Raw genomic sequence first — 27,198 nt, 5'->3', positions numbered from 1 at the left:
AGCTTTTAACCCCTTTATTGGGTGAGTTAGAACCAGTCCTCCCAGCAGCCTATCTGCCCCCCCAGCATTTTTCTTCAGTCGCCATGGTGATGGTTCTCCGTGTCACTGGTTTGGGCTGAATTATGAATCTCAGAAGCAATTACACCACTGCTATCAATAAACCACCCCCAGGACCCCCCTGACACCTCAATAAGGTCTCATTTAACATGAGGTTATCATACATGCATCACACACTGCTTCACAAATAGAAAGAGGAATAAGATTTGACTTTCCTTTAAGTGATTCCTTTTCATATACACATTAAGGGCACTGCAAAGCCATGCATTCACTGTGCATGAATACTACACCATATTACTCTACAGTAAATCATTATATAAATAATCCACATATACTCAGGTATAAAATAGTTTATTACAAATATTTCACATAACTTTACACATATTTTCAACAGTTGCAGTTTTCAGTTCAGTTTAACAGAGTTTTGACTAGCAGTGCTTAACTAGCAATGTTTAACTAACAATGCTTAACAGTCTCAGCTTCAAAACCATTATTGTTTTTTTGTTTATGATGTGATGTTCATTTCATGTCCTATGACATATTAAATGGTGTAAATATGCAGGATAAATATTCTGCATGTGGTCACCTGTACATTTATACACAGTATTACGACAGAATCAAATGATATTTCAGTGAAAAATGCTACAATAGTATCACTTACTCTCCTGCTCTCACATTCCCAGGATGCATCTGTGAAATATTATGGGTTCAGGGATGGAGCCATGTGGGACAGGAGAGGGAAGGAGTGGGTGGTTTGTGAAGGTACACAGCTGCTGAATATAAACAAAAAGCAGTCCAATCAGCAAGGCAAGGAAAAGTAAAAAAGATAAAAAGTAAACAAGGAATTTATCCTTTAGGAAAAATGAAATCAGTTGATAGAACAAATTGTTCCAACAGATACTCTGTTGATTAATAAAAAATATAAATTTGTTCTTTTCTTTTAAAATTTTACAAAATAACTTAGGAAATACTATACAATCTATTGTACAGATCCAGCAGGGCTGTGATCCAGTGTATTACCAGGTTTAATGCAGGAGTCAAATATAGGCAAGTATTTAAAATACTTGACACTTAAAAAAATTGTAAAATGTGAAGACTCCTGTGGAGCTTTGAAACATTACAAACCATGACATATAATTATATAAAATAAGATCATTTTCTCTGAATATTAGATCTGAAATGAGATGTTTTATGGTTTTATTTGGTCTCGATCTGCAGGGATTCTACTGGTGCCTAAAAGGTTAACATGTTCAGTCTCAGGTCAGGTGCACTGGCTTACAGATTCACAAGGAAGTGCCACAGTGCAGCTTCTGCTTCACAGGTTCATTTCCCCCTGGTGGACAGCAGGAGCAATGCCCCCTGGGGGTTTGTGCATAAGACTGTCCTCACCGGCATTAGGAGAAGATGTCTTCTTTGTCGGATTCGGGGGAGGGGGGCTGTGACAGAGCCTGTGGGGCTGAGGAGTTGCGTTTCCCAGCCTGCAGTATCCTGAGCACCAGGGAGATCTGGCTCTCTAGCGCCCCCATGCGGGTACTGAGGGAACTGATCTCCTCCCTGAGCTCCTGCCGGAGCTCCAGCACAGAGGCGTGCAGGGAGTGCTCCGGGATGGGGCAGAACTGGGCCTCGGGTCGCCCCGGGCTGCGGTCCTGGGGAGACCGCGCCTCCCCGCCCCCCCCAGCCCTCTCCAGCCGCAGGTCGCTCTTGGTGATTCCGCTGTCGCAGGAGTCGGTCTTCTTCAGGGATGTCTCCTGGATGGTCTTAGTTCTTTCCGGAAGCATCTCCATGGACTCAGCCTTTGAAACCTCGCTCCAGCCCTCTCCTTTCCCTGCGTTCTCACGGAAACGGCCCCAACCCTTACCCCTGGAGGGTTCGCTGGGCCTGGAAGGGTTGGAGGGGGCGGGGCCCTCAAGCTTGACATGGGCGGAGCCTCTGGCTGTAGAAGTGGCAGAGAGGATGGGTGTGGCTGGGCTCTCAGTCACTGTAACAACGCTGGTGGAGGCAATGACCTTGTTGATGGTGGTCTGCCCCAAGCAGGCAATGCCTCTCTCCAGATCGGACTCATCCTGATTGGCTCGTTCGGCCGCTAGCCGCGCCTCCTTCTGCTGCCGAAAGCGCTGGAACAGCCGGCGCACGGGATGGTCAGGAGGTAGGTTCAGTGGTGCCTCGTTCTTCCTCATCAAACGCTCCTCTTCCTCACGCTTCACATCACTGATCTTCCGGAACACGATCTGGAACAGACGGAGCCAAGCCAGCAGTCACACTCCTGCTTTTACACACAGACCTCTGTCTGCTGCAGAAGCAGCTCTCCGTCAAAGCATCAGACAGGAACTACAGCACTCCAGACTCCTCTTAAATCATTCTGCAAGATTGGATTTACTCAACCAATTTTTTCTCAAGGAGAGCCATGACCAACAGATTTATCTTCCTATAAATTATATTTACCAGTGTTGTGGTGCACTCAATTTTACCACATTCTGGAATTTCAATCGATCCAACAGACGCAGCGTGTGGGTAAATGGCAGCTGTGGGTTGTGTCCAGTCACCACTGGCTGCTACATTTACAACAACCACCATTTACTACATTTACAACAACCACAATGTATGTGCAAAATTAGTACATAAGATATCTGAGAGAGGAGGAACAGGGTTAGGGACAAAGCGAGAGAATGTACCTATGATACATTCTAAATGTGATCACAGGGTCTACATCAGAAATTAATTCTGGGATTAAATGTGCAGATTGTGTCCAGGTGTCTCTCATCTTTACTTGTGAAGGATGGTTGTGGGGATTAGACTGGGTGCAGCGCAGTAGCTGTGCAGTTTGTGGCATCATGATGATCATGCACACGCGCGCACACACACGCACACATGCACACCAGTAGCCAGTTTCGAACCCATTGTGAAATACCTCCTGTAATTCCTACTGTTTTCATTTTGAGTCTCTCATGTGGTACCTTATAAAATGCTTTTTGGAAATACAAATATATAATATTATAAGCCCTACTACAATCAAACCACTTGGTAGCTTCCTCAAAGAACACCAAAAGATTTGTCAAGCATGACCTTCCCTGTGCCATTTGAAATTTCTCCTATTTCTACAGATGGTCTAAAAGATGATCTCAATATCTGCTAAGGCACTCAGTACTGAATATGCCTTCCTGTCCATTAGTAACCTCCTCTCGGGAAAGCTCTAATCAAAGTAACTATTTAAAGCATCAGCAATATCCCTATTCTCATATGTTCTTTATTCTTAATGCACTTGACATTCTCTCTGATTTTACTTGTCCTACTGCAGTGCTAAAAGAATTGTTTAGGATTACTTTTTGCATGTTGGGAAATTTTCTACTCAAAGAGCCTTTTCCCAACCCTTTGTTTTCTTTAACCTTAACACGCATATCACAATATTCAGCCTTTTTACTCCCCATATTGTCTCTTTTATATATCTTATAAAGCATATTCTCTTTTCTCAGGCTCTCCCATATAGCTTTGTTCATCTGCTGGGAAGACTGTTTTTCAACTTACTTTTAATAACCTTTGGAATTAATTTACATTGTGCATCAAGAATCATTTTGAACCTGCCCCACTTTTCATTTACAGTCTCATAATCAAGAAGTTGCATTCAGTCTATATTACTTAAACTCGCTCACATCTTATTAAAATTGGCATGCCTAAGGATAAAAATTCTGAGAGAAAGCCCTCTTTATTTGCCAAAATATATAAAAACTAACTGCAGAATGCTCACTTGTCCCAAGTGCCTCCACTACCTATGCTGTAAATTCTGTCAAGATCATTACATAGCACCAGATCCAGAACTGATTTCCCTCTTGTAGGCTCACTGACATACTATGCCAAAAATGGTCATTTATAACATCTAAATATTCTTCCTCACTTTTTCCTTGTCCTGTCATCAATTCCCAATTAATAGCGGGGTAATTGAAGTCACCCATAATAATAGTCTCTCCTTCCTGCTGAGCTGCTTTTATATTGACAGAGCATTGTATTTACACTACTGACTGAAGTAGTGTGTCTGGCGGCCGGTAACATGTGCCTGTGTTAAAGGCCTTTCTCATGTCTCTATGAGCTTAATCCAAATGTCCTCCCTTGGCCTTGGTTGGTCAATTTCTGGAATTTCCTTCACGTTAAGATGATTTTATGTAGAGGGCTATACCCCCACCTCTCCTATTGGATCTGTTCTTCCTAATAAGTTTGCACACCTCTACATTATATTCATCCCCATCCCTTTCCCAAAGCCATGTCTCTGTAATTCCAACTATGTCATAGCATAGCACTCAGTATTCATAACAGGCTCAAGTTCCAAAAATGTATTTTTTAATACTTCCAGAATTTAAAGACATTTCAGACTATTACTTCTACCTAGTTCTAAGTAATGACTGAAAACTAAAGAGAAACTACAATGAACAAATCAAGTGAAAACCTCAGTTGCAGAATAATGGTGAGACACTAAACCCAGAAGCACTGCTTCAGAAGAGGACCTGCCCTGTTCTCACATGTCCCAGCCCTCTCACTTCCTCTTCCTTCTTCTCTATTCTGGCATCAGACTGCATCTGACCAACATGTACAGGACAGGTTACCCAACTCTGCCATCTTTTATAAAAATCATCTTCAGTAGCTACACAGTGAAACATACCAGCAAATAAAACTTTTGTCACACAGTGCATTTTAGTGTTGTTCAGAGAAATTTCAGCAAAAAGTAGCAAGTAACACTTTCCATCTGTCTTTACAATGCAATATTTACAAAGCCACTGTGCATAGTATTATCTTTAATTCTTTAATGCATAGTATTATCTTTAATATATATTATTCATTGCATCATCAGCTTTTAAAATGCCATTCTATATGTGTATTTTGCACAAAGAAACACAAGCAGAGAAAATTAGTGTTGGGTAAATGACTTGTATTGATAGAACATGCCAGAAAAGGAATTTTTAATATACATGCAATTCTCTAATATATATATATGTATATATATATATATATATGTGTGTGTGTGTGTATATATACATATATATAGTATATGTTACATATAGTATATGTTAGGCAGACACCTCTGTCTCTGGAAGTGCGTTAGGTGGTTAAATTAGGTGACATATTGAAAAGCTCAAAGCAAACATTGTTATACAGTGAAAAAGGAACTGCAAAAACTGAAGTGAAACTTTAACTTGGCAAATTTCTCAACCACCACAGCTTTAGTGGAAATTGTGTAATATTGGAACCCTGAAAAGGTTCTGAAAGAAAAACTTGAAAGTGGTTCTGGAAAAACACAAAAGCGGTTCTGCAAAAAAGGCCAATGACAATTCAGGACAGACATGGTGGGTTTGGGAGTTACGTTACTTCGGTAGATACGAATACCAGATTTACATTTCATTTATTTCACACACAAAAGAAAATAACATATTAATAACAGTCCCTATATTTTCTCATCTGATCAATAATTGAAATATCTTGAAACTGCTTTATTTTATGCATATATAAAATATATATTTTACATAGGTAACATACTACCTGATGCTACCTCAGTAACAGTGGCACCCCATTGAGCATGCTCAGTTGCTCAGCCAACCCCTGCCTCCACCTCTGCAACACTCCTCCATCAGATCCCTAAGACTGCAACAGTCTCACAGATGCAGATGTACAGGCTTCCTTCCCATAATGCCATGGGTGGATATGGTGTTAATGTCAGCAGCCATTCCTCACAGGGCCTGTGCAAGAACACTAGTACCACAGTCTCAGAGAAGAGGACTGCTCTCCTACACTCTCCATAACCAAACAGTAACACTGTTACACTCACCTATTCTCTCTGTAACACTCACCTACTCTCTTTGTTACACTCACCTACTCTCTCTGTTACACTCACCTACTCTCTGTTACACTCACCTACTCTCTCTGTAACACTCACCTACTCTCTCTGTAACACTCACCTACTCTCTCTGTAACACTCACCTACTCTCTCTGTTACACTCACCTACCTGCATGCTGGCCACACTACAGACTGTGCCACACATCACACCTACCTCAAAGATCAGAGAGAGATCACAGAGGAGAGATCAGTGAGGGATCAGTGAGAGATCAGGGAGGGGAGATCAGTGAGAGATCAGTGAGAGATCACGGAGGGGAGATCAGTGAGAGATCACGGAGGGGAGAAGTCAGTGAGTTCAGTTATTCACAGACTGAATCAATGCTATTTCATGTAGCTTACTCAATCCCTACTGAAGCCCACTTCCTGTTTGCAAGGAAATTGCTTCAAACGGAAATATTTAATTTCAGCTCCAAACTGAAACCACAGTTGAGTAAATTCCTGTGTTACTGCAGACACAACCCTTCGTCTGTTGTGCATTATTCTATGGTACACTGTCTGTGGCTTCTGATTGGTCTTTGTGCTGAGCAGCTGGTTTCTGTTGGGATTCCATCAACTGAAGCCATATCCCCAATCACACCTAACCCTAACCCAATCACACCTAACCCAAACCCGAACCCTAACCTAATCACACCTAATCCAAACCCTAACCCAATCACACCTAATCTGAGCCCAATCACACAGGGTTCAGAACTGCTGCCGTGCTCCCTCATGCTCATCTAATGTGGAATTAGATGCAAACAGGGAATAGAACCTTTATTTTTAATACAAATGTAATCAAACCACTTTTGGAGAGAATTAATAGTATAATGGCTACCCTGGCTCTTTGTTCTACACTATATAGTGGAATATCTTTAAAGGTGGCAATACATTAAGCAAATCTGCAAATACAATTTCACTATTCAGAGTAGAGCAGCCAACAACAGTTTGTAAATGCATGATAGCCAACATAGGAACAGTTTGAAAAGCAGAACCCATTTTGCAAGTACATGTAAGTCCATAAGTCTTTGAACAGGGACACAAATTTTGTTTCTCTACTCAAGCACATTACATTTGAAATGAAACATATATGCAACCCAAACCATTACAGAACCATCAGAACCCTTTACTGCGGGAACACTGTTGATTTCCAGCCATTAGCAGACTCTGCATGGCTGGGTGTGTGCTGGGACAGACTGGCTGCACACAGGGATGGGCAGACCTGCAGATTGCATGGCTGGGTGTGTACTGGGACAGACTGGCTGCACACAGGGATGGGCAGACCTGCAGACTGCATGGCTGGGTGTGTACTGGGACAGACTGGCTGCACACAGGGATGGGCAGACCTGCAGACTCTGCATGGCTGGGTGTGTACTGGGACAGACTGGCTGCACACAGGGATGGGCAGACCTGCAGACTCTGAATGGCTGGTGTGTGCTGGGACAGACTGGCTGCACACAGGGATGGGCAGACCTGCAGACTCTGCATGGCTGATGTGTGCTGGGACAGACTGGCTGCACACAGGGATGGGCAGACTACTCACCCTCTTGCGCAGATTGTAGGTGAGCAGTAGGTTGCGGGAAAAGTGGTTGGAGAAGGCTATGTAGAACTCAAGAACCTTCTGCAGCGCATCACGCTTGATGATGTGGAGGTCGCAGTAGGTCAGGGCACGGACATTGGCACAAGCCTGTGCCAGGGTCACCTCCTTCCAGAATACATCCCCAAATACATCACCCTTTCCTAAGAGCAGAAAAGCAGTGTGTGCCACTTCATTTGTACTTATATAAAGCAACATACAATGTAGTGTGTGTGTGTGTGTGTGTGTGTGTGCGTGCTTGTGTACACACTTCTCCCACTATTGTACCGGGGAAGCTAGTGGTAGCTACATGAACTCAGAAACATGAACTCTTAGCTTGCGCTTTGGGAAGGAGAGTAAAACTCACCATCTCTGTAATCAAACTGCCATTACCCACAATTCACCAGTTTTAGTTTTAGTAGTGCAAATAGCAGGCATCATTCCTACTAGTTTTGGAGCATAAACCTGAAGTACCCAAAACTCACCCAAAATGGCCACCACTTCATCATCCTGGATCACCTCTAGGGACCCAGACACCACAAAGCACAAGCTGTCCACGCTTTCGCCTGCATGGAAGATTAGGTCCCCAGGAGCACTGTGGACTGTCTGGAACTCCATGGCCAGGGCACGGAGGCAGCCGTCACTGGCCAGCCGAAACGCCGGGTGCTCTTTAAACACCTTCCTGTTCAGGTGCACACAGATGTCTGCCCGCATGTCCTTAGGACAGATCTGTAACACCTGAAGAAGACGGAGAGAGAGAGACAGAGAGGAAAACAGAACAGGAGGAAGACAGAGGAGACAGATTGTATATATTCATTATCATTAGTTCATAAAAATAAAAATATGTATCAGTATGCCAATTGATTTTTATTTGCTATATGTCAATATTATGAAAAGAATGTGCCAGTAAACCAACTTCAATTCCACTGGTGTAGTGTGTTGTACAGGTGTAGTATGTCGTATAGGTGTAGTATGTTGTACAGGTGTAGTGTGTTGTACAGGTGTAGTGTGTTGTACATGTGTAGTATGTTGTACAGGTGTAGTGTGTTGTACAGGTGTAGTGTGTCGTACAGGTGTAGTGTGTTGTACAGGTGTAGTGTGTTGTACAGGTGTAGTATGTCGTATAGGTGTAGTATGTCGTATAGGTGTAGTGTGTTGTACATGTGTAGTGTGTTGTACATGTGTAGTATGTTGTACAGGTGTAGTGTGTTGTACAGGTGTAGTGTGTTGTACATGTGTAGTATGTCGTATAGGTGTAGTGTGTTGTACAGGTGTAGTATGTTGTACAGCTGTAGTGTGTTGTACAGGTGTAGTATGTCGTATAGGTGTAGTATGTTGTACAGGTGTAGTGTGTCGTACATGTGTAGTATGTTGTACAGGTGTAGTGTGTCGTATAGGTGTAGTATGTTGTACAGGTGTAGTGTGTTGTACAGGTGTAGTTTGTTGTACATGTGTAGTATGTCGTATAGGTGTAGTGTGTTGTACATGTGTAGTGTGTCGTATAGGTGTAGTGTGTTGTACAGGTGTAGTGTGTTGTACATGTGTAGTATGTCGTATAGGTGTAGTGTGTTGTACAGGTGTAGTGTGTTGTACATGTGTAGTATGTCGTATAGGTGTAGTGTGTTGTACAGGTGTAATGTGTATTGTACATGCGTAGTGCAGCATTTCATTCCTGCAAACACACTGACCAAGGCAAAGTTTAATTAACAAATGCTGACTTCTGAAATTGGAATTTAAAATCAATAGACCTCCCTTTACCCACTTATCCCTGTCCCTGTATTTAAACCCACTCACCCCAGTCCCTGTATTTAAACCCACTCACCCCAGTCCCTGTATTTAAACCCACTCAACCCTGTCCCTGTATTTAAACCCACTCACCCCAGTCCCTGTATTTAAACCCACTCACCCCCGCCCCTGTATTAAAACCCACTCACCCCAGTAGCTGCATGTAAACCCATTCACCCCTGTCCTGGTATTTAAACTAACACATCCTTGTTCCACAGGTGCAGTTCCATACCTTTTCGGTATCAATGCCACGGGTCATGGACCAGGTGGAAACGATGTAGTCCATCACCCGCTCGCTCAGGCCGTTGGGCACCTGGTACAGCTTGAGGAAGTCTCGCACGCTGTTCAGCATCTCGTGGTACCTGTTAGTGTTGGCGTACATCTGCTGGAAGATGGTGGTGACGTTACCAAAGATGGTGGCGTACAGTAGAGCTGGAAAGACATAGACATCAGAAAGACACAGACACCAGTTCTGAGGGCAGTGAAAATCCTGTAAAGAAAACTCTGACTAAAAAGCATTGACACAATGAGACTCAACATCACTGACACACTGAGACACAACATCACTAACACACTGAGACTCAACAGCACTGACACACTGAGACTCAACAGCACTGACACACTGAGCCTCAACATCACTAACACAGACTCAACAGCACTGACACACTGAGACTCAACAGCACTAACACGCTGAGACTCAACAGCACTGACACGCTGAGACTCAACATCACTGACACACTGAGACTCAACAGCACTGACACACTGAGACTCAACAGCATAGCTTCAGAGCCGCACAGCTTCTGAAAAACAGCATGAATGCTGTCACAATCTGAACATCTGAACACCTAGTTAACACCTAGTTTCAGTGGAAGTTCCAAAGTAGAATTTTGGACACCTATATTTTTGGAAAATAAAGTGATGTCTTGCTGAAAAACTCTTCTTTACAACCGCATTAATGTAAAATTGCATTACATATAGTTCATTACATATGTAATTTTATACAGGATTTTGTGGTCATCATTATCAGGGGTGCCAATAATTTTGGAGGGCACCGTACATTCTGCTTTATGTAGAAATAAGTCATTAAGAAATATTTTTAAATTACTTTGTCCTATTTCTGATTTAAAATCAGAGAGAAATATATCAAGCTCCCAACTACTGTTCTTTTTGCATTCTCTATGTGGAACATGTTAGTGTAGTGTCTTTTTTTATTATTTTGTTAAAACAGGCACCCTGGAATGGTGGTTGCCATGGTAACCAGGTACCTTTCCTCTCCTGATTTCTTTCCCAAAAGAAATGCAGACAGTGAGGTTATTGTATGCTAATACAGGATATTATTGTGATATCAAAATCACTGCATCCCCACATGTGGTCATCATGCTTTTAGTGACATACTGACATTACTGTGCCTTCCAACCTTCTAGCCAAACCTATGTCTTTGGGTGACCCCTAACAACAGGCTGAGGGAGTGTGTGGTCCACTATACATATTGTCAGTCTGAAGTATCTTTCTTCATGATCTGAGATTAATGTGAACCTTTCTGAATTTACAAATTTAATAAACACATTTGAATTATGTGATGGCCCTCTGTGTGATATCCCACATCCCTTTAATCACAAAGGAGCAGTAGAAATTCCTAAAGGTTTAATTATGTTTGGAGCATATTTATGCTGTTTTAGATTAAAATACGAACTCTTAGGTCACATACAACCCCACCGTTGGGGGATCAATCCCTCGCTCAATGATAATGATGATATATGCATGATAATGAAGGTATAGGAATATTATAATCTAATAATACATAATAATCACAAAACAAGCAGAGGAAAGTATGAGAAACACCTTGCTAATGGGGTGGGGGGGGGGGGGGGTAGTACCTGCCAATCACAAAACCAGCAGAAGAAAGGGTGAGGTACTTGTAACCAATCACAAAGCCAGGACAGGAAAGGGGTGGAGTACTCACATCCAATCATCATCATGGCCACAGCAAAGATCTTCTCCCCGTTGCTGGTGGGGGCGATGTTGCCGAAGCCGATGCTGGTCAGGCTGGTCATGGTGAAGTACAGGGAGGTGATGTAAACCGAGTCCTTGCTGGGCCCCCCCTCCCACTTCTCCGAGCCGCTGAGGTTGAAGCGGTATGGCGAGCCTGTGGTTTCGCCCAGCAGGTACAGCCAGCTGTCCATGCGCACTGTGTTGTTGTCCTCGTCAATTACCTCATAGTCCCCAATGCTGTACCAGATGCAGGCCAGCCAATGAGCAGCCAGCCCAAACACACACACCAGGAGCACCAATACTGCCGCCCCATACTCCAGATAATGGTCCAGCTTTCGAGCAACTCGTCCCAAACGCAGCAGCCGCACTACCTTCAGAGAGCTAAACAGGCTACTGATACCCTGGGGGAAACGGGGGGGGGGAAACGGGGGGGGGGGGGGGTATGATTATAACATGAGATATACATACAATATTATATAAATACTATTCCGATAACAAAATCACTGTATTCCTGCACGTAGTCATCATGCTTTTACTGACATACTGTCCCTACAAACTGTCCAATCAAACCTACGTCCTTGGGTTAATCCTAACCAATAGGCTCAGGGAGTGTGTGGTTCGCTATTCATAGCTTATTTTAACAAGTGGGAGTAACTTTCTTCATGATTTCAGATAAATGAGAGGCTTTCTGAATTTATTAATTGAATCAGCATTATAACCCACAGGGGTGTCTATGCACAGCAGTGTTTCAGTGGGTTTAGTTCCAGTTCACAGAAAGAGGTTTTGAAATTCTCTGCTTTTTAAATGCCACACAGGTCATAAAGGAAAGCTTCTCTCCTATTATTTTGGCAGACAGCGTCACCATGAATACATATGAGCCTCTGTGGATGTGGTGAGGAGATGAAGTCACAAAGTGAAAAGACATTACTGGCACATTAATCAGGGAAAATTGAGATTTATGCACCTTCTAAAGATGCCGGCTGGATACTTGCTCCAAGTAAGATTGACAAATGAACTTAGCCTGCACAATACTGAGGGCACCAAAGGGCAAAGGAGTATGTGATCAACCAACAGGAGGGGCAGACATGGCTGCACCAATAGCACATCTGGGTCAAATAATTGTCTGAATCATTCTTTAATTATACTTAAAAATACCCTTTAGGTACCAGATTACTGAGAACTGTTCCCACCAATATTCAGAATAAAACTATTATTTCATATGATTTGATGTTTTGATTACAGTATGTTTTCTTAATTATCCAGGGTCTGCAGAAAATGTTACTGGTATAAAAAAGTTAACATACTTAAAATGTATAATATTTTATCCAAACTCAAGTTTGACCCAGTTCTGATTAAAAGAAGCCATTTTGGAATGGGAGCCTGACCTCATCCACATTCTCGAAGGCATTGATGACGTCATAGGGCAGGCAGGACAGCAGGTCGATGACAAACCAGGTCTTTACATAGTTCATGCGGATGAGTTTGGGGTCAGAGATGACCTCCCCAGCAGGGCCCACGAAGGTGGTGTGGAAGTTGAGCACGATGTCCACCAGGAAGATGACGTCCACGATGCTGTCCACCACCAGCCAGGTGACGTTGTTCTGCTTGGTCTTGAAGGACACGTTGTAGGGCACCATGATGGCCGTGTAGAAGGTGAGGATGAGGATGACCCAGTCCCAGGTGGTCTTGAAGGTGCAGTAGTGGAGGATAATATGGGGGGGCGTCTTTGGAGCCTCCTGCTTGTACTGGGGGAGGATGTCTGAGCCCAGCTGCAGCACCTGAATGGGGGAGAGAAGTGCTTACCTACAACTTACAATCACATACTCAAATCCCAAAGACAAGACCTTACCTATAATCATACGCCCAAGTCCCATAGAGTCTTAAGACATTAGCTATAATCCTATCCAGGGCATGAGCAAGTAGATTCAACATGAATGGTCCACCAAGAACTTGTGCAGGATACAAACCACTCATCACACCTCACAGTGCATGTTTCCAAGCACGTTGGTGCGAAAAGCGCAAACAATGGACTATGGACCACTGGGGAACTATGACATGGTATGTCATGTTAATGTCATGTTATGTCAGCAATATTTCTTTGCTGCAGGGAGAGGTGCACCTGTCCACACAGCACATCCGGTAAGCCAGTGATTTGATGAGCAGTGCAATGATGTCATCCACATGGCATGGCCTTCTCACACAATTGTGCATTGATGGGAGGCTGTGGATTGATATCTGAGGCACTGTCTGAACCTCCACAAGGCCTCATGGAGGACTGGACCCCATCCCTCCTAGCAAGCCTCAGCCCAGCACACTATTATGGGGCTTCATACTGGTGTTTACCTGTTTGGCAAATATCTGTATATGTAATGATATTCATTATAGGAGCAACAAAATAAACGGCATTTAAGTGAACAGAATATGATTTCTTGATATTTTAAACACAGTCCCCATCACTAAAGAAGTTGTATGGGGTAAAAATGCATGGGATATGTAGTTCTCACTGAACACTGAACTAAAATCCTATAGTGCACTGTGATAAACAATCCATTTTGTTGGCATGAAAAACAGACCTATCTGGCAGAGATACTCTTTTTCAGACAGTGCCCTGACAGTGTTAGAACAAGCTGTTCTATGGATGCCAATTGAACTCCCACTGAGCCAAAGTCTGCTTAATTTCAGAGAGAAGCCAAAATCTCACATTTATTCACAGAGTGAAAGTCATGTTCTTCTGTATATTTCATAATGTTTAAAAGCATTGATTGATAGCCTTATTTCAATGGAATCAAACCCATTTTTAGTATCAAAAGCACACTAGATATTTGAACATATCCGCTCAATATTTTTTCAGTGAGCCTCAGATGTCAGTATGGCTAAATATAAATCCTCTCTGTCTCCAGCTCCATATTTCGTATTCCATTTCTCATGGTGTGAGCAAAGGAACATAATTTACAGATTCCCCCCTTTATACATTTCTCATCACTGAGGACTAAACAAATTCACAACATACAAATGCAGCTGTAAGTAAAGCATCGTGTCGGCATTTATGGGCCTCTGCTTTCCTATTTTCTTCTCAGCATTGCAAGTCTGAACCATGAGCAGGAGCTGACAGTGTTATATCGGGAAATAAACCAATCAATAGCAAGTGGGGTCTGTAGCAGAGGTTGGAGCTTAGATTACCAGCACAATAAGCATTGATCTTGGCCAGGCTTGACTGTTTGTGGACGTTAAGCATGCTTACCTTGGCTAGACAGGAGTGTTTGTGGACGTTAAGCAAGCTTACCTCAGCTAGGCGGGAGTGTTTCTGGGTGTTAAGCATGCTTACCTCAGCTAGGCGGGAGTGTTTGTGGGTGTTAAGCATGCTCACCTCAGCTAGGCGGGAGTGTTTGTGGGTGTTAAGCATGCTCACCTCAGCTAGGCGGGAGTGTTTGTGGGTGTTAAGCATGCTCACCTCAGCTAGGCGGGAGTGTTTGTGGGTGTTAAGCATGCTCACCTCAGCTAGGCGGGAGTGTTTGTGGGTGTTAAGCATGCTCACCTCAGCTAGGCGGGAGTGTTTGTGGGTGTTAAGCATGCTTACCTCAGCTAGGCGGGAGTGTTTGTGGGTGTTAAGCATGCTTACCTCAGCTAGGCGGGAGTGTTTGTGGGTGTTAAGCATGCTCACCTCAGCTAGGCGGGAGTGTTTGTGGGTGTTAAGCATGCTCACCTCAGCTAGGCGGGAGTGTTTGTGGGTGTTAAGCATGCTCACCTCAGCTAGGCGGGAGTGTTTGTGGGTGTTAAGCATGCTAACCTCAGCTAGGCGGGAGTGTTTGTGGGTGTTAAGCATGCTTACCTCAGCTAGGCGGGAGTGTTTGTGGGTGTTAAGCATGCTCACCTCAGCTAGGCGGGAGTGTTTGTGGGTGTTAAGCATGCTCACCTCAGCTAGGCGGGAGTGTTTGTGGGTGTTAAGCATGCTCACCTCAGCTAGGCGGGAGTGTTTGTGGGTGTTAAGCATGCTCACCTCAGCTAGGCGGGAGTGTTTGTGGGTGTTAAGCATGCTTACCTCAGCTAGGCGGGAGTGTTTGTGGGTGTTAAGCATGCTCACCTCAGCTAGGCGGGAGTGTTTCTGGGTGTTAAGCATGCTTACCTCAGCTAGGCGGGAGTGTTTGTGGGTGTTAAGCATGCTTACCTCAGCTAGGCGGGAGTATTTGTGGGTGTTAAGCATGCTTACCTCAGCTAGGCGGGAGTGTTTCTGGGTGCTAAGCATGCTTACCTCAGCTAGGCGGGAGTGTTTGTGGGTGTTAAGCATGCTTACCTCGGCTAGACAGGAGTGTTTGTGGACGTTAAGCAAGCTTACCTCAGCTAGGCGGGAGTGTTTGTGGACGTTAAGCATGCTCACCTCAGCTAGGCGGGAGTGTTTGTGGGTGTTAAGCATGCTCACCTCAGCTAGGCGGGAGTGTTTGTGGGTGTTAAGCATGCTTACCTCAGCTAGGCGGGAGTGTTTGTGGGTGTTAAGCATGCTTACCTCAGCTAGGCGGGAGTGTTTGTGGGTGTTAAGCATGCTTACCTCAGCTAGGCGGGAGTGTTTGTGGGTGTTAAGCATGCTCACCTCAGCTAGGCGGGAGTGTTTGTGGGTGTTAAGCATGCTTACCTCAGCTAGGCGGGAGTGTTTGTGGACGTTCTCTCCTCTCTGGACGGCCGGGGCCAGCTGCTGCAGAACCCCTCGGCTGCTCGTTAGGGCTCGGGTCAGACGGGCCAGTTTTCCCCAGCCTTCACAATATCAAAAAAAAAAACACTTATAATACTTATAACAAAACTTTTAGAAACTTTATAACAACAAACTACATGAATTACTACCAGACCTGCCTTCACATTTAATTACATGCTAGTAAACGTTTTGTTGAAATATTTATTCATTTATTTATTTACTTAAATTTGGCACCAAATGTGGGACTGAGCATGCCATTGAGCAATTCCCACTCCAATCTGGAATGACCAATCAACTGCAGCCGCACTCATACACGAGCCCCACTGCGGATTCAGGACGGTGTACAAAGCCATGGTTCTCCTCAGGATGGCTCCCGATTGGGCCAGGGGGGCAGTGTTAGGGTTAGGGTTAGGTACATTTGCCCCAGTGCCAGTAGGGCAGTGTTAGGGCAGGGTTAAGGTTAGGTACATTTGCCCCAGTGCCAGTAGGGCAGGGTTAGGGTAGTGTTAGGGCAGTGTTAGGGTTAGGTACATTTGCCCCACTGCCAGTAGGGCAGGGTTAGGGTAGTGTTAGGGCAGTGTTAGGGTTAGGTACATTTGCCCCAGTGCCAGTACGGCAGGATTAGGGTAGTGTTAGGGCAGTGTTAAGGTTAGGAACATTTGGCCCACTGCCAGTATGGGCCGGCAGGCCTGCAGGGGCAGGCACAGTTGGCTTTGGGAAGATTCAGTCACACAGCTGGCACTGGCAGCATCCGGATGCAATCTGAGGCTGTGGAGCTCACTCGTGCTGCACATGGTGTTTTCACCGAGTGAACTACCCGCAGCCTCATGTTTTCAAATCTTACTGGAATCTCAAGGGTTCAAGTGTTTTAAATACATCCCTACAACTGCTACCCACTTTCTAAGTTGACACACAGATAGCATGGATTGCCATAGAACTGTACTGAAGCCAAACTTCAGTGTTTGAGAGAGATCAATTTTTTTCCAATCATATCAATACAATCTTATCATACATTTCCTAAATATCCTCTTCTGACTGGCAAAAATTTCATTGCCATTTTAAACCCATGAGCACTTTGCCTACACGGACCTTTGGATGATTCATCTTCGATGGGCTGCTTAAATGCAGTGATGTCACTGAACGTGCAGAGGAACAACACCACCTTCTCCTGCTCATTGCGAATGGGAGCGATTTTCACAAAAAACCACACTGGCATCCCTGCGGAAAGAAAAGTCCTCTTCCATATTACAGACATTAATCAAAATGATCTGTTTTTGTTCATAAGCAGTATATGATTAATTATGTTATACCATAGATTCATTTTCTAGAAAATATGATTCTGAAACACAGATGAATAAAAGTAAAGTATTTCTGTTGGATTTATTACTTTGTTGTGATTTGGTTAAACTCTAAATGTATATTGTACATTACCCAGTTCAAAACACAGTAGCTTTGAATGTATTTGTCAGATGAAATCCCAACTAACGGTTACTTACGATTCTTCTTGTACATGAGAATTTCAAAGGAGTTTATCTCGTAATTTTCAAATGTTTGTCGAACCTTCTCAGTCGTTTCCTTATCTGTAAGTTCTCCATACATGAAACTGAAAAATAGGAAAGAGGAGCAGGAACACCAGCAGGCACCATGTCAGCTGATGCACTGGCTAAAGCTGCAGCTAATGCAGAACCTGCAGCTAACGCAGAAACTGCAGCTAATGCAATAACTGCAATGCAGAAACTGCAGGTACAGGATTGGGAGGGTTATGGTGGGGGTGAGGGTGCAGGATTGGGAGGGTAATAGTGGGGGTGAGGGTGCAGGATTGGGAGGGTAATAGTGGAGGTGAGGGTGCAGGATTGGGAGGGGTATAGTGGGGGTGAGGGTGCAGGATTGGGAGGGTAATAGTGGGGGTGAGGGTGCAGGATTGGGAGGGGTATAGTGGGGGTGAGGGTGCAGGATTGGGAGGGGTATAGTGGGGGTGAGGGTGCAGGATTGGGAGGGGTACAGTGGGGGTGAGGGTGCAGGATTGGGAGGGTAATAGTGGGGGTAAGGGTGCAGGATTGGGAGGGTAATAGTGGGGGTGAGGGTGCAGGATTGGGAGGGGTACAGTGGGGGTGAGGGTGCAGGATTGGGAGGGTAATAGTGGGGGTGAGGGTGCAGGATTGGGAGGGGTACAGTGGGGGTGAGGGTGCAGGATTGGGAGGGTAATAGTGGGGGTGAGGGTGCAGGATTGGGAGGGGTACAGTGGGGGTGAGGGTGCAGGATTGGGAGGGTAATAGTGGGGGTGAGGGTGCAGGATTGGGAGGGGTACAGTGGGGGTGAGGGTGCAGGATTGGGAGGGTAATAGTGGGGGTGAGGGTGCAGGATTGGGAGGGTAATAGTGGGGGTGAGGGTGCAGGATTGGGAGGGTAATAGTGGGGGTGAGGGTGCAGGATTGGGAGGGTAATAGTGGGGGTGAGGGTGCAGGATTGGGAGGGGTACAGTGGGGGTGAGGGTGCAGGATTGGGAGGGTAATAGTGGGGGTGAGGGTGCAGGATTGGGAGGGTAATAGTGGGGGTGAGGGTGCAGGATTGGGAGGGTAATAGTGGGGGTGAGGGTGCAGGATTGGGAGGGGTATAGTGGGGGTGAGGGTGCAGGATTGGGAGGGGTACAGTGGGGGTGAGGGTGCAGGATTGGGAGGGTAATAGTGGGGGTGAGGGTGCAGGATTGGGAGGGGTATAGTGGGGGTGAGGGAGGTTTATGGCAGTCAGAGTCAGAGCTCATTGCCTTTATTGGGACAGGTGAGGTCATGCAAGATATTTCAAATCCCTACAAATCTGTCTTCTATCTCTGGAAAAAAAAATACAGTCATAATGTATGCAGAGGTCTGAGTCCAAGACATCTTACAGCACCCTATCCATCACTCCCTGCACCCTGAACAGCTTCTGCGTCAGGGCGAGGCATGGCAATAAATCATGTGTTTGGAATTCTCTCACGTGCAGTGCTCAGAGCTGGAGATGCAATAGGTCAAAAGCACCAAAAAGCGGTTGTATGGATTCATAACTCCATGGAGAACATCAGTGTGGAATAGACATAAGGTTTTATTGCCTGAAGACATCACCTGGCAGAAGTGCATGAGATTCAACCGGATCAGAAACCGTCACCCTGGGAGAGCTGCGACCAATCCCAGAAATCCCTTCTAAAGCCGCGTTTCCACCAAAAGTACCCTTTTAGTCCCAGGAACTACTTTTCAAGGAACTAAAAGGTTCCTTTAGCCCATTGTTGTCTGCGTTTCCACTGCGGTCTAAAGTCCCGTGAAGATTAGGCAAATTAGCCCACTGACGTACGAAAAAGTGATGTTGTTGTCGGTCCATCTGTCCTATGATTTCCTCTGTAACCCCATACTACCACCAAAGTAGCCTACATTATTTTCTAATAACCGGGACAGCCCGGAGGGGTTTATTCCATTTATATACAACGGGTTACCAACAATGACTATATATGGTTACTTTTGTATTTATTGATTTTTATCGATTTAATCACCTGAAATATTCTTCCGCAGCCGTTTGGGCATATTTTACCGTTGTCAAGCAAAACTGTCGTTGGTAGTTGAACTTGGACCGTTGTTATGCAACAAATAGGATATAACAGGCCAATAGTCAGATTGCAACTGTTTTATATATCCTCTCAAACACATTCATTATGTTTTTATGCGAACATTCACTTTCATGTCTTGACATCCGAGGCGACAGAATGCATTCACATTCCACAAATAACTGGCAACAACAGCAGAAAACATGCACACGTGTAAACAATTTGCTGTTGAATTGATTACTTTCTCATCGTCAATTCCATATAGGCTAATCGCAAAATGACAAGAATAGAATGAAAACTCGGACTTGCGTGAAAATTTAAATTAGCAGTGGTACAGCCACCGTTTGCTTTCCTTCAAAGTTAATGCTAGCCGAGCAGCGAAGTGTGCCCTCCAGATGCGAACCATAAATTAGTCCATAGTCTTCCTGGTCTTTTTGTGGAATTGAAGAATGGCAGAGTAAAATTACAGCAGTCTGAAAAAGCAAAAGGGACGATTACTAGAATTAACCTGTTATTTTACCCTGACAAAAAGTGCGGAAGGTGATTTCCAGTTTGCTTTTACTGTATCACCAATGTAAACTACCGCATACCTCACATAACTGTATCAAACGTTTTGAGTCAATTACAACAGGCTAACAAAGAAAATCTGGAAGAAAATATTCAGCAACCGAATTAAACCGTTTGAATGTTTTGGTACGTAATATGCTGTCCCAGCACGAATGCTTAGCATTTTATAAAAACGAATACTAAAGCAAGAAAAGAACAGAAGAGCACACGTTATAATTCCGAGACGTTGGCAGGCTATAACCAAAAGTAGGCTACTGCGCCGCATAACATACAAGTTTGATTTCAAGTTATTATGACAATAAATAGGTTTGCGGCTGCAGATTTTTAAAAATGGCAGTTGAAATAAAACACTGCAAGTAGTCGACCAATCAGAAATTTTCAGTGCTTGCGCCCCACCCCAAAGGTTCCGGTACTTTTGGAAAGTACTACCCCCCGAGCAGGAACTTAATTTAGACCCTAGTTCCTGCGGTAAAGTTCCTGCGGTGGAAATGCGGCTGAAATGTACAACACAAACCAGGAAGAGGAACCAGTGCCAGGCACAAGGCCCAGCTGCTGTCTTTAGCATAAACTGCCATGCACTTCTCCAAGGGTTTACTACAAAGCTGCAATGGACAAAGGGAGATTAAAGTACTTATATAATTAAATAATACTAATCTTTTTTTGCAGCTCTGTAACACTTTAACATTAGTGGAGCGAGCGGTTCCCTTTCCCTGCGAGCGAGCGGTTCCCTTTCCCTGCGAGCGAGCGGTTCCCTTTCCTTGTGTGAGCGGTTGTCTTTCCCTGCGTGCGAGCGAGCGGTTCCCTTTCCCTGTGCGAGCGGTTCCCTTTCCCTGTGTGCGAGCGAGCGGTTCCCTTTCCCTGCGTGCGAGCGGTTCCCTTTCCCTGTGTGAGCGGTTGTCTTTCCCTGCGTGCGAGCGAGCGGTTCCCTTTCCCTGTGCGAGCGGTTCCCTTTCCCTGTGTGCGAGCGGTTCCCTTTCCCTGTGTGAGCGGTTCCCTTTCCCTGCGTGCGAGCGAGCGGTTCCCTTTCCCTGTGCGAGCAGTTCCCTTTCCCTGCGTGCGAGCGAGCGGTTCCCTTTCCCTGCGTGCGAGCGAGCGGTTCCCTTTCCCTGTGTGCGAGCGAGCGGTTCCCTTTCCCTGCGTGCGAGCGGTTCCCTTTCCCTGTGCGAGTGGTTGTCTTTCCCTGTGCGAGCGAGCGGTTCCCTTTCCCTGTGCGAGCGAGCGGTTCCCTTTCCCTGTGCGAGTGGTTGTCTTTCCCTGTGTGCGAGCGGTTCCCTTTCCCTGCGTGCGAGCGAGCGGTTCCCTTTCCCTGCGTGCGAGCGAGCGGTTCCCTTTCCCTGCGTGCGAGCGGTTCCCTTTCCCTGCGTGCGAGCGGTTCCCTTTCCCTGCGTGCGAGCGGTTCCCTTTCCCTGTGCGAGCGGTTCCCTTTCCCTGCGTGCGAGCGAGCGGTTCCCTTTCCCTGCGTGCGAGCGGTTACCTTTCCCTGTGTGAGCGGTTACCTTTCCCTGTGTGCGAGCGAGCGGTTCCCTTTCCCTGTGTGCGAGCGGTTGCCTTTTCCTGCGTGCGAGCGGTTGTCTTTCCCTGTGTGAGCGGTTGTCTTTCCCTGTGTGCGAGCGGTTGTCTTTCCCTGTGTGCGAGCGGTTCCCTTTCCCTGTGCGAGCGGTTACCTTTCCCTGTGTGGGAGCGAGCGGTTCCCTTTCCCTGTGCGAGCGAGCGGTTCCCTTTCCCTGTGCGAGCGGTTACCTTTCCCTGCGTGCGAGCGAGCGGTTACCTTTCCCTGCGTGCGAGCGAGCGGTTACCTTTCCCTGCGTGCGAGCGAGCGGTTACCTTTCCCTGCGTGCGAGCGAGCGGTTACCTTTCCCTGCGTGCGAGCGAGCGGTTACCTTTCTTTGCGTGCGAGCGAGCGGTTACCTTTCCCTGCGTGCGAGCGGTTACCTTTCCCTGCGTGCGAGCGGTTATCTTTCCCTGCGTGCGAGCGGTTACCTTTCCCTGTGTGAGCGGTTACCTTTCCCTGTGTGAGCGGTTGTCTTTCCCTGTGTGCGAGCGAGCGAGCGGTTCCCTTTCCCTGCGTGCGAGCGAGCGGTTACCTTTCCCTGCGTGCGAGCGGTTACCTTTCCCTGCGTGCGAGCGGTTACCTTTCCCTGCGTGTGAGCGGTTACCTTTTCCTGTGTGAGAGCGAGCGGTTACCTTTTCCTGTGTGAGAGCGAGCGGTTCCCTTTTCCTGTGAGAGCGAGCGGTTCCCTTTCCCTGTGTGCGAGCGGTTCCCTTTCCTTGTGTGCGAGCGGCTACCTTTCTCTAAAAGCAAGCAGCAAAAGCCCTTCTCACTGATTGCTTGAGTCTGCAGTAAAGGACAACATTATTGAGAACTTCTGAGCATGGCTAAGTCATGCTGATAATCCAGAAAACAATATCAGCTCGGTCTAAGTCAGAAGAGGAGAAGGACAGCTTTGATTCTCTGGAGGAGAATGCCTGTAGAACAGAGATACAATTTCATTCTTGATATATAGCTAAATATCACTGCTCAAAATATTGTGGTTATACATGTTATTTTTGAAATTGAGTGTCTTTAAATAGGTTAGTGCTATTTTATAATGAGGATATTTCACACTGTAGCATAAGCATTCATTGGTAGCTCAGTCTTGCTTATGTTTCATGCAGTGGATCTGATGTGAAGCTGGAACATCGGCAAAACATTTCAGTGGACGGTTGAATATTGTTTTAATGTAGTCCCATCCCCATACAAGGAATCATACAACCACAGAATACATACGAGAGTTAATGATTGCCCATTTAGGTACATGTCACAATGTTTTTGCATTATTTTTGAATCTGATATCAATGTTTCATCTTAAACACTATAAGGGACATAATTAATAAATGTATGCTTTATAATCAAAAACCATTTTATTCATTTTTGGATGTGTTTCTAGACCCCTGTACTGACGGGAAGCTTGTAATTCCCACTTTAAGGTGATATAAAAGTGAGTTTCTTGAGTCAAAACTGCTGCATTTGTTGTGGAATTTCACTACATTTGTAGTGAAATACATGATTATGTTGCTATTTACAGCAATGCATAATTTAGACATTTTGGATAGATCTGGAGACACTGGGTACACTGCTTACTTTTTACTTCATAGATCTTTAGTAGTTCTGCATATCCACCCTTAGATTTTACGCACTTGTGGTCAAGGACTTTTTTGATACAGGACATGTATAGTTTAACCTGATTTATACATGGGATCTCTCAGTATTTCATTGCAATCTAAATTAGTACAAGTTTATGTTTCATGTTTACCAAAATAATTGCATTTGTGGCACTTTATATTCATAGTTTAGGAAGACAAACTAATCTAAGTATTGTAAATGATACAAATGATGTCTTGCTTCATTTAAGCCATTTTCCAAGTCTCTGTGATGCTTACACCTGTAGTAACACACACACACACACACAGTCACACATTTAGTTTTAGCATTGCCAAACTGTTCAGTAAGGTTTTAAGAGAAATGCAGATGAATTAGCATTAGCACAGCGAAAGAGCTCATTGCAAACCCATTTTTCCTGCTAAGGCCAAACCACAGCAGGCAGGACAGAACAGAACCTGAGGAGATGATGGTACCTGCAGGTGCTGCTCTTCTGCATGACCTCAGCCCGGTGAAAGCCTGATAGCTTGCAGAAGCCATCATTGCTGTACACTATGGGCCAGTCCACAATCTGCGCATTTCCCAGAACAAAATTAGTGTCTGTTGAAAAAAAATAAAACAGGCAGACACAGGTGGGATTAAGATCCATGCAAGGCAGCACACACTTAGCACACCAGGGCACACCTCTTTGGCAAGGTGAGGGTGTGGTTTCTACATGCTAAGCATCAGTAATCAGGGGAAAGGCAGGCTGACCACCAGGTACTCACTGATGTTTAACATGAGTGAGAGGTTAAGCCTGAACTGACCTGTGACAGAAATGAACCCGGTCATAACACCTGCTTAACAAAACTTTCATTTGGATAGGCTGTACATTTAGTTTGCACTTCAGTTATGAAACACATTTCACAGGCTGCATCTGTGGCTTCCTCTCTTTCCCTTGGAGAAGAACAGGGTCCTCACAAGCTTTGTTACATTTTGCTGCTGAAATTGTAGTTGGATCTAGTTTTAAACTATTGAGAGATCTTTAGAACCTAAATGCTGTTTACCTCAAAATCTCTGTATATTTAGAATAATTTATATCAATGCATTATAGGTCTCTGCTTTCTGAATCAATGAGACATTTAGCATGAAACTTGGAGTGTAAAAGATATCATGCCATGAAGACAACCGCTACCACCACGTGTGGGATGGAGGCCTGTTCACTGATGCATCCTCTAGTATAACTATGGCCCAGAATAAAGAGAGTTGGAAGCAAGGTGTTCATTGCAGACATTAGAGAGGGGAATGGTGATTGTTTTTTGCTTTATCCATAAAATCAGAAAGCAATTCAGACAAAAAATTATGAAGTGAGTTAAGTGTCCATCAACTGTTTTAATTTCCATTAAGTGCAATGACCACTAAAAAGACCCTGGGGCTTTCCAAGAGTAGGAGTGGCGCTGCCAGTTAGCACCTTTTCACCTAGCAGGCAAAATACCAAATAAAACTACAGTCTTCTTCTCAATGGACACAAACACGAACACTACAGAAAAACACAGAGTTATGAAAATAGAGGAGCTCCATGCCAATACTGTCATCTTACAAGGGTACCATAATAAAATGTACTATTGAATACTCAAACATATGCAAACAGGTAAGTTGAACCTCAAATACAATTAATATTTATTGATAATTCCATAAACATATGGACACATAGATGTAGACAAAATGAGAGATGTGAGGAAATAAAGGGGAGATTTAGGACCCATAGTGTGGCAGTAATTTCAGTACATAGATGTACAAATGAAGGAAAACCGGTACAGAATATTAATACGGCAACAGAGAGAAGACAGTATGAGGAACATATCACTGATGAACACTGTGTATACCTGTCTGTCTATGAGACAATGTCCAAACTGAAAATGTAAGAAGAAAAATGGTTAAAGCAAGGAAAGCAACACCATTAAATACACACAGCAAACCGTGCTTCCACTTAGAGAGCCATTCAATCCCCGAGCAGGGCCTTGTTTTTAATGAAATGTAAGTAAGTGGAGCAACTTTAACAGGCAGTAATATTGATAAAAAACGAAAAGGCGAAATTAAGAACAACCCGCAGGGGAGGAGCCTGAAGCAGCTGCAGCTTTGCACTGGGTTAAGCAAGCTGAACTTGCGGTCATTAAGATCAGCTGCATTTAGCGTGGCCTGTTTAAAACGCGTGCCATATGAATATTTCAGCGGAAAAAACTGCCATATTTACATTAGAGTAACAGAGGAATATCCACACTGCCCTCATCTCAAAGCATTTAGCTTAGCACATCCTTCCCTTTTCTGACTGTGATAACATGCTGCTGTAGCTTAGTACAGCAATATTACAGGGCAAGTGTCCTTTGTGTTTGGTCCAGCCAAACATGGGCTCATTTAAATACTTACTGCTTTTTCCTGAAAACTTAAAAATGTCAACTGTACACTCAGTGATCTGCAACAGTTGTGAAGAAACAAACCTTGAATCCCTTAATTATGATTTACTGACCATTAATAAGTCCTATACTGAGAGTGTGGACATTATGAAAGAGTTGCAATGATTCAGATTCGATTAATTCATCCCTAAGCCCTCATTTAAATTTAATTTTAAAATAAATTCAAATTCTTCAATTCTTTATTAAAGTACGTTTACGCATTACCACACACATTAAAACGAACACACACAAGCTCTTCAGACTTCTGAAATGGCTATTTTTATTTTTAAATTTATGAGTGTATATTTATTTCTCTTTTCGTCCTACTAGCTGCTATAATTGCTGAAGACAAAGCAAAACTATAGCCTATTGGCGAGGTCACAGCAAAATATTGATCATATTACCAATAACCATGCTCATTGTGTAAAAGATATAGGCTACAACGCGTTTCATCATTAACCAGAATTAAAATCTTACAAATGTTGTGTATTTCTATCCAGCGTGCATGGTTATACTGGAATCCTGATTAAGTATGCTGCCCCATCACTGCCCCAGAAAGGATAAATTAACTAAACAAAAACTAAATCTTTCATTTCATGTACTGCTTAAAACATTCCATTCATGTATGAAAAATACTTATTTCACATACATAAACTCGTGTCTGAAAGGAGGCAGGGTACAATAATTAAGGATGCTTATTGCCTCATAAAATCTGAACACATCGTAAACAGTAAAACCTGCCCTATCCTTATGCTCTGAGAGCATACAGATTTTACAGGCATGAAAACCTCCAAAATCCTTTAGTAATAGAATATTCAACTATTATCCCAATAAATAGAGTGGACTGGTTCATCGTCATCATTATCAATATCAATTTGCGAAAAAGGACAACATATACATTATTCTTACCGTTAGAGCGCCGGACAATATTCTCAAGAAAAGTATTCTGAGGGGCTACAAGTCCCCTCCGTCCACCTGCCATCCTGCCTCGTCATTCAGATGGGAAAGGTTCAGCGCATGAGGATGCTACAGCTGTTCACAGGCAAACAGAGTGCGAGGGCTGTCTCACGGTCTCCAAAATGAGATTAAGGTGCAGAGTTCTCCAGACGCTACGCTGAACCGGAGGCGGCGCCCCCCCCTGCCGAGGACTAGCGCAAAATCCGAGGTCTTCCACTCGAGTACCAGAAAGACGGCCACGCGTGCCGACTTTCCCTCAGTCTCGCGAGGCCGCATTTCCATCTGCTGGGCACAACAAGAATTGCAGTAAAAAAACAATAAAAAATACCATAATAAAAAAATAAGTACAACAATATGTAAATTCAAATGTTACTGTATCTTATTGAAAAATAAGAAATGGTACAATATATAAAATAGAAAAAAATTACTAAAGATCAAATAGTTTTAAAAATAAATAAATAAATAAATAAATAAAAATAAGGTAAGTAAAATAAGGAAAATAATAATGTGAATACAGACATTCCATAGTCAGTAATAGTGCAAATAATTAAGTTAATTAAATTAATATACATTAAGATGTAAAGA

At 44.2% G+C, this 27,198-nt stretch overlaps 1 protein-coding gene across 6 annotated transcripts; it reads right to left on the bottom strand.

Annotated features, from left to right (window-relative positions):
* Window positions 1-392: 392 nt before the first annotated feature.
* LOC118221574 (potassium voltage-gated channel subfamily H member 1-like) lies at window positions 393-26,887 on the bottom strand. Of its 6 annotated transcripts, XM_035406779.1 has the most exons (12): window positions 26,566-26,887; window positions 25,090-25,116; window positions 23,701-23,824; window positions 17,445-17,551; window positions 17,038-17,166; window positions 15,892-16,010; window positions 12,650-13,042; window positions 11,236-11,665; window positions 9,505-9,704; window positions 7,973-8,225; window positions 7,455-7,651; window positions 393-2,285 (listed from the first exon to the last, which is right to left on the bottom strand). In XM_035406779.1, the coding sequence occupies exons 1-12, from the start codon at window positions 26,636-26,638 to the stop codon at window positions 1,452-1,454; spliced, it is 2,886 nt and encodes a 961-aa protein (XP_035262670.1). In that variant the 5' UTR covers window positions 26,639-26,887; the 3' UTR covers window positions 393-1,451. The 6 variants fall into 6 exon arrangements, with proteins under 6 accessions (XP_035262670.1, XP_035262671.1, XP_035262668.1 ...); XM_035406780.1 differs by lacking the exon at window positions 25,090-25,116 and having other exon boundaries at window positions 26,566-26,886; XM_035406777.1 differs by lacking the exons at window positions 15,892-16,010; window positions 17,038-17,166; window positions 17,445-17,551; ... (1 more) ...; window positions 25,090-25,116; window positions 26,566-26,887 and adding an exon at window positions 14,632-14,682 and having other exon boundaries at window positions 393-830; window positions 1,447-2,285.
* Window positions 26,888-27,198: the final 311 nt, after the last annotated feature.

The sequence above is a fragment of the Anguilla anguilla genome, chromosome 2, assembly GCF_013347855.1.
Source record: "Anguilla anguilla isolate fAngAng1 chromosome 2, fAngAng1.pri, whole genome shotgun sequence".
NCBI lineage: Eukaryota > Metazoa > Chordata > Actinopteri > Anguilliformes > Anguillidae > Anguilla > Anguilla anguilla.
This window is presented reverse-complemented; position numbering and strand designations above follow the sequence as displayed.